This window comes from Pteropus vampyrus, unplaced genomic scaffold, assembly GCF_000151845.1.
Source record: "Pteropus vampyrus isolate Shadow unplaced genomic scaffold, Pvam_2.0 Scaffold61, whole genome shotgun sequence".
NCBI classification, from domain to species: Eukaryota; Metazoa; Chordata; class Mammalia; order Chiroptera; family Pteropodidae; genus Pteropus; species Pteropus vampyrus.
Window position 1 is genome coordinate 5,991,293 of NW_011888842.1, and position 8,436 is coordinate 5,999,728.

Consider the following 8,436-nt stretch of genomic DNA (forward strand, 5'->3'; position numbering starts at 1 on the left):
TAAAATGCAGTCTGAACACTGATCACTGAGTCTACCAGAGTAGAAGCTGTTAGTGACTGGCAAATGCCATTTCAGTGGAGAGGCTGGGCTATCTCCAGTGTGTTTAAGAGAGAAAGGAAGACTAGAAAGTAATACTAATGGATATAAAGTAGAGAGACAAAAATAATGACTTCATAGAGGCAATTTAAAAGGATAAAAGTTTATCCTTCGGAACTGCCTTAATGTTTTCCATATTCAAAAAATAAAATGATCGTGGACATGGACAATAGACTAGTAGTTACCACAGGGTAAGGGGGAGGAGGCAGGGAGGAGGTAGATGGGGTAAAAGTGGTCAAATATGTGGTGACAGAAAGAAATCTAACTATGGGAGGTGAACACACAATGTAAATATATACGCACCTTACTGTTAAAACGTACAGCTGAAACTTAACCGTAGTTTGTTAACCAATGTCACCATAAAAAAAAAATTAACTAATTAATTAAAACTAAATAAATAAATAAAATAAAACGAAGTTAAATCAGTAAGGATGAGGGGACCCTAAAATCAAATACAAACTGAAACAAACAAAAAACCCTAATTATATTTCGAATGAATAACTTAACAAGACTGCAGAAAGAATGAAACCAAACAACTAAATTCAATGCCTGAGTAAATACTCTTAGCCTAGAAACAAAAAGAACTGTAAACAAATCTTGAACTTCTTTAGGTTTGTTTTTCGCAGTGGTATGGATGGGCAGAGTGATTCTGGAACTATCTGTGTGCATTACAGAATTAAGCAAATGAGCAGATACGATGATGTTGTGAGCCAGGGTTCTCAAAGGAACACAAATACAGAAGAAGGAAAAGCAAGAAAAAACACAGCGGGTTTGCATAGGAGCCGAAGGTACCATGTGATTTTTACAGCAATGAACACATCCAGCACCAACTCTTGGTTTTTAAATGGCATTCTCTTTTAAAATGAATGAGGGCTACTTAGAGAAATGATTGATTCAGGGGCAGGACTATATAAAATGAGCCTGAATATCCTTTTCTGTGCCAGAAAGTAAGGAAGTACCCTTCCCTCCGCTCAAAAAAAGAGGGAGACATGACAAAAGGAACTGCCACCTGCTTATTCTGGACAATCTGAGCAATATGAATGACAGAATGGACAATAAACAGTCAGCTGAATAAAAGAAGAATCTTCAAATCAACACTGACAATAAACGAACAACAAATACATAAATAAAAGGAGGTAAAGGGAGAATTCATCCTTACAGCAGATGTCACCTAACAACAAATGAAGAAGAAATGACAGCATTAGAAAAATAATCACCATGTTGCCACGGTCACAGTAATAGCTGACTAAGGCAAGAACCATCAACAGATGGCAAAACTCGTAGGCAGAACTTTAAAGAGGACTGAGATATTTACAGAGTTAAAAGTCTCTCCCATTAACTGCGTTTACATTACACAGGGAAATACTGTAATTCACAACGGAGAAACCTGACAGACGTCACCTAAACCAAGCGATCAAAGTTAATATCACCAAAAATGGGACAAACTGATATTGTGCACCTGCGTAAAGTGATACCATGAGAACACAACATCATTTATGTAGTGGTATACCTGCCCAAACCCCATAACTCATCTGACCTAACCCTGAGGAAAACACGGATAATCCCAAATCGAGAGACTGGCCCCAACTCTTCAAATGTCAGTGTCGTGAAAGACAACAGGTGCACTACCCCAGAACTGACAAAGATGCATGAAGGGTTTTGTTGTAGTCTTGAAAAATGACAAATTATTAAAAAAAAAAAAAAAAAAACCAACCATTTTTAATGCGATAATATTCATTAAAGTACCTTGCATATAGCAAATGGTTAGCAAAGGTTTTCTACCATCCTTCCTCTGACCACCTCTGACCCTTGAATGTACTTTTTAACCAATAAAAGTTTTAGGTTTTTTTGTCTGTTTGTTTTCTTTGTTGTTGCCAACAGCTAAAACTCATGAGTTTTTACCGAAAACAACAACCACCAAAAAAACCAAAACCGACTTCCATCTTCTCTTGAAAATTCAGAGAAACCAACCACCTTGTGGTGAGTGCTGAGGAGCAGCTGCTCCTGGCTGGCTTCATTCGTGTGCTTCACCGACCTGGTCCTTCAGGCACCTAAACGGGACCCTAGGCTTGCAACAGGGAAGACCACCAACCACGTGGAAGCAGACACTGAAAGGAAGGGGCGAGGCGTCTTCCTCTGCCGTCACCTCCTCAGAGCAGAGGGCGGAAGGAAGTAGGGCCAAGGAGTCAGCTCCTCCCGGCCCTCCAAGAAGTCCTGGATCAATGACCCATGTGTCTTAGGACTTGAAGCACTTCACCCCACTTACCGTTGAGAAATAGCTTTTCCAATTTCTCAAGAAGCTCAGCACATTGATTCAGTTGCTCCTGGAAACCCTCGGCCACGTAGTAATCCACATCGCTGGCCTGAAGCAACTCCTCAAATGCCTTAATCATGGTGTTCATGTGTTGACGATAAATGACACAGATGCCATGGCTATCCTTAATCTGCTGCCGTTGAAGGGAGAGCTCCCTGGCCTGGGACTGAACTAATGAATTGTATCTGATAAAGGGGGGGAAAAGAAAATGCTTGTACCATTTTGGAATTGAATTTTTGTGACCTTAACACTAATTGGAAAAATGACAGAGCACAATTTTTAAAAGCCTGCAGCTGTACAAGTCTATATACTTTTAGAAAAATTGAAAACCACACAAGGTCACTCCTTCGATTTCAAAGCAGCCAACAAATGATGAAACAAAGGTTCTTCTGCAATATTTTTAACCTCGTAAAGCCCCCAATTAACGTTAGATTGGCAAGGACTAGAGAGAACAATCGGTTTCCACACTCTCTTCAAAAAGCCTATTCCGAATTGTAGAAACAAGCGCCCAAGGGTCAGGGGGCCCACCGCAAATTCTCATGAACAAGAAAGAAACTGTAGGCAGGAAAACAAAGACAGGACTTCCTCCTCTCAACTGGAAGGTCGGGGAATAATCATGACCCTAACTACCATTTATGGAGGATCTATGACCTGTCGCTCGCTGCAATAGGTATTTTTTATAAGTTATCTCTTCCTCCCAATCTTCCAACAAATGTATGAACCATTCCTTTTACAGAAGAGGACACTGACTCCCAGAGATCACCGAGTGAAGACTTCGGACTCAGACACAGCTCTGCCTTCCACACTCTGTCGCAGGACAGTACCTCCTGACACCATGCCCGCCAATTCCCACGGGTATTAGTAGGCACTGAGAAAAACACAAGTTAAGGAAAACGTGGCTCACAGAAACTGTGGCCACAGTAACCTGACTCCAGAGTGGCCTGGCAAAGATGCTGACCCCTCGGTTCGTGTTCCCCCTTCCCTGAAAGAATGACAGTGTGTTGGGACTGGTGACCACTGAGTGTGCACACAGGTCACGTGACACCAGTACTGCAGGCGGGGCCAGTTTCATGGATGAGAAAGGACAGAGTCCTGGAGCGGGATGATGCGGGCTTGGACCCCGGCACGGCTCTGACCAGCTCCCAACCTTCGCAGGCAACCTCTTTGAGGCGCAATTTCCTCATCTATGAAGACACGTTAAAAAACATCCTTCTCAGGCAATTTTGAGGATTAAAAAAGAAAAGTGCCTAACTGAAGGTCTGATACAACTGCCTTTCAATAAATACAAGCTTCCTTCAATCTTACTGTTTGGGAAGTCTTGAAAAATTAACTCTGGCTCCTGACAACTCAGAACAATGTGTTTGTCTCAAATTAGTGATGAATGAAGGTTGACTTTACAAATGATCTCATTTTCGCCATATCTCATGAAGCAAAACAGTATATATGTGTGCTCATTAAACATCTTCATGACCTAAAAATTCTTCTCTTTCAACACAGGCTTATTTCTCTAAGATGACCTTAAAGGGTAAAGATATGGAAAATATTTATATTCTGCCCGCCTGCCTAGGGCATCAGTTTCAGTTCTGCGGCACAGTAAAAGCCAATGGTGGGGTCCCGGAGTGAACACTGCCATTTGGCAAACATGCTATCACTCAGCGAGCGACTTGTACCCTGAGTCTCCAACCCTAGAAGGGCAAAATCAGCCCTGTCAGTTTCAGAGGATACAAGACGAGCATGCGTACAGGCACCATTCTCTGTGACCCTCGTTTTCAGTTCTCTGCAGGGCCTGGCTGCCTTCACCCCACGGTCACATCTCCCACCCCAGGGCACAGCAGGTCCCTTTTAGCTTATGGGCTATGACGTAGTGGCAACAAAGGGGACTGCAGGCTTAAACAGTGGGAAAAGACAGAGGCGGGTCTACCTTGAGGACGAGAGATCTTTGAACTTATTCTGCAGGTTATGGATTTCGCTGAAAAGTTCCAAGTTCAGATTCTGCTCCTTCTGCAGCTCACATTCCTGTTCCGCTAGCTGCTGTTCGAGGCTCTCCAGCATCCTGCCGTCAACCATCTCGGGGGCCAGCGGATGGAGGATTTTCAGGTGTTTCACATAACGTACTTGGTGCAAACTTGAAAAGGTCATTTCTTCTTCATCAGTACTGCCCTTGGGCTTGTTCGAGGCGTCCTGGGTCCCTTCTGTCCCACACAAAACTGTGATAATGGCCTCGCTGCACTGGGAGTGCTTTTGAAGCTGAAATATGAAATTCCGGTAGCTCTCGAGCTCGGTTTCCAAGTCACGGATTTTCTGTTTTAAGTTTTCTGTGTCATTTGAGGTATCGATGTTCTCAGACTGATCATCAGTTCCAATCACACCGACTTTAGTGGAAAGCTGACTCTTAGAACTCAGGTTAATAGCCACTGAAGTTGGGCCCCGAAAATCTCCAGAAGGATTCTCTTTGAGTGTTGGCAAGATGGCAAGGTCACTGGGCTGGTAAATTTCAGAGTCTGAAAATCAAACATTTATGTCAGTATCTCCTTTGCTGAAATCCATCCCCTGTCCTTCCTCACAGCCACTGCCAAGCCAAGACCATGGCGAGAGCCTTCTAACAAGCCTCCCTAACTCTAGTCTTCCCTCTTATCTCTCCGCCCATCCTCTTCCCCAGAGCCACTGTTCATGGTAACCACCTCCTGCCGTCTAAAACTGATCGACATCCCCACATCTTGAGGATCAAATCCAACGCCTCCCTCGCAGCATCCGAGAGCCCGCACGATCCAGGCGAGCTTTTTGGGACCATCCCCTGGCACCACCTACGAGATGCCCTACTTGCCATAATCCCCTCCACACACCAGGCTGGTCCGTGCCTCCACGCTTTCGCACCTGCGTTTCCCTCTGCCCGGAGAACCCCTGACCTTCAACACCCAGATCTACTTTCCTTCTTCTGCAAGTCCATCTCCAATCCATGCAAAACATTCTCTCCTTTGTGCTTCCGCAGCACCTTAAACATATTACCTGGGGACAAAGGTAATACATGCTGGGAGCTGATGTAGGAACTACAACCGGCTTATTTATTTACATGGTAATTAGTTATTTAGGTTATTTCCCTCACTGGCCTTTCGTCTTCATATTCTCTGAGCCTGGTACAGTACCCGGCCAGAAGTCAGAGGTCTGATAAATACTGGGTACTGAGTGAAGTAACATTAAAGAGCGGTAATTCTAAAATCCACAGCAGACGAGAGCCTCCTTCTCATTTCCATGTCTACCAGTTTCCAAGAGATGCCATGATGTCTCCTTTAGTGAGCTGCTTCAATGACTCACCACCCTGTGAAAACATTTCCTTACAGCTAGTTTAAATCCCCGGAAATGCAGCCAAATGTGTTTGAGGGATGGGCTGGTGCCGCAGAAGGAATATACAGCAATGAAGCCAGAGAGGTGGGGTCACACTCAGCTTTGCAACTTGCTGGCTGCACAGCCTTAGGCAAGTAAATTGCTATCTCAGAGCCTCAGTTTCCCCAGAGATGACTACAATGCTTGTTGGGAGGCTTCGAGCTCAGGCCTGAGCCCAGAGCTTCTGTCCTTAACCACATACCACACTGCCTGCTGTCCAGGGAAAGCTCAGCACAATATAAAGAGTTGTCTCAATACTTAAGAGGCAACATAATTTAATAGAAAAACTCATCTTTGAAATCCAACAGACCTGGTTTCAAACTCTGGCTCTGCTGTTTACTTGAATGCCACTTAGTTACAAAACCCTTAGGCAAGTTACTTAATCTCTCTGAGCCTCAGTAGCTTCATCTGCAAAATGGAGAGAACACCAGTCATGTGAGAGGTTGTGTTTGTTTTGTTTTTAGGATCAAATGGAACAATATCTGCAAAAAGACTAACAGTGTCTGGCACACAGCAGAGAAGGAACCCAACATCCTCTGCTTCCCTAAAACTATTCAAAGATGGAAGAGGAAGCTCGTCATAGGAGGCATCCGAGCAAAGGCTGTGGACCTGGGAAATGCTGCCAAAAGCAACAATGTGGATTGGATGAGATGACCTAGAATATCTCTCAGAAAGAAAAGCACACAAAAATCTGTCAGGCTTGTGTATTCCAATTTCTGGGTTCTGCAACTGCTCTTCATGACTTTAAGCCCATTCTCATCTCTGCTCACAAGCAAATACCATAAAGCAAACCTTTTTATTTTAGAGAGCAACTGCTACATGACCTAAAGGAAGCATTCCTAATACAGCATTTTCACTGGACAAATTGTGTTATAATCACTAGTCTCTGAGGTCCTTCGGGGTGGAGATCATGTCACTCATCTCCGTGTCTCCAGTGCCTGGCACGGGGCCTGGGGCAGAGAAGGTTCTCAATAAGTACCACTGGCTGAATGAGCATGAGAGAGGCAGAGAGACAGAGGGAGAGATTTCAATAAGGCTTTCTTCCAGGGAATCACCCGCCAAGACAAGGAAATAGCTTTACTATAACAACCGCATGATAATGGAATTTCATGGCAAGAAGCAATGTTCGCTGGTGAGAAGAAAGCTCAGTTCTGATAACTTTTGTTAAGTAATCGTGAGGCAAAGACAAAGGGGGGACCTACGTGAATGTCCTTCTGTGATATAGACTGTGGCCAGCTCTGCTGTTTAGCTACACACACAGAACGGCTGGGGTGAGCATTCTCACATTCACTCCACTTTAAACTTCGCTCCTTACAACACAACAAACCTAACAGTCAGACACTTGACATTCACAATTTTCACTTCAGAAGGGTCCCGACTTACAGCAATTTATGATTCAGCAGAAGTAAGGATGCGCTTTCTAGGCTCCAGGCTGGTATACAGCAAGCCAGCATTAACATGGCAATGGGGCTTTGCTAGTCTCTGCTCAGCAGCCCTTGATAAGGATCCAAAGGAGTTGCTTCCATTTTCCGTTTAAAAATCGGTGCTTTGCAGGGTGTGGGAGAGGGACGGTCATAAGCTGTAGTGTGTGGTGCGAACCTGCACCTTTAGCAAGGCCTAGGACATGTAACTATGCGCCGGGACCTGGCCTGGGTGCCCGGCACCTCGTCCATGCTATCCGCTTAATTTTCATAACAACCCTATGAGGCATCACTAGTATCTCCATTTTACAGAAGAGGAAATCAAGGCTTAGAGAGATTCGAACTTGCCCAAGGTTCAGGGCGAGTAAGCCCGGTAGCACACCTCTAACTCCGAACACTGCCTCCTGATGCCACCCTCCACGACCAAGGTCTCCCACGTCAGCGGTGCAGAAGCAAGGGAGACACTACTCAACCTCAATAGGAAGGCCAATGACATCCGAGGAATCCCCTTCATTCATCCCCAAATATCTAACAGTCATGAGTAAGTCAATTCAAGACCAAAATAGGCGGGGAGGGAGAGGAGGGAATAGAAGTGTCTAAATAACTGGGAGATTCGGGAAGGCCTTGCCTGGAAAGTGACATTTAAGTAGAAGCCTAAAGGATGAGGCATCAGTTAGGCAACAATTAAAGAGGGGACATTCAGGCAGAAACGACAACGTGTACAAAGTTCTAGAAGCAAATTAAGAAAAAGGAAAGAAGTTCACTAATGTAGGGATTTGAGAGGAAAAGGGGAAAAGTCAGTCGAGGGGCCTTTAGTAATCAATTAACTATGAACTAAGAAATAAAAGATGTCCCCAGGACATACTGTAGTTCTGGAACTTTCTACAATTCAGCTAAGGGGTAGTTTATGACATGGTAGAATAGCCTTCTCCTCAAAGCTCGGAACACTCAGAAGCAGGTGACCACAGTGTCATTGCACTGAGTGGGCCTGGGGGAAGCAGACGCCATTGGGAATAGGGCCCGGACTCAGTGTCTCCCCAGACACGGGTATTCTCATGGCCGCCCCAAGACAAACTTAGAATTCCCAAAGACGATTATTTCTTACAGAGTTGAATTAGATCCAGATTCATGGTGACTTTTTTTTAAATGAAGGGGAAAAAAAGACCTAGGGTAAAAAGAAAAATTGTAAGCATTTGTTCATTCTGGCTGAATGGAAACACGAAT

General features: G+C 44.4%; 1 protein-coding gene across 1 annotated transcript in view; it reads right to left on the reverse strand.

The window, feature by feature from the left end:
* CDK5RAP2 (CDK5 regulatory subunit associated protein 2) overlaps positions 1-8,436 on the reverse strand; it is a 169,843-nt gene that overhangs the window by 39,597 nt on the left and 121,810 nt on the right. The window contains 2 exon segments of the mRNA XM_011360968.2: positions 2,363-2,595; positions 4,332-4,911. Coding sequence (XP_011359270.1) covers positions 2,363-2,595; positions 4,332-4,911 — 813 coding nt within the window.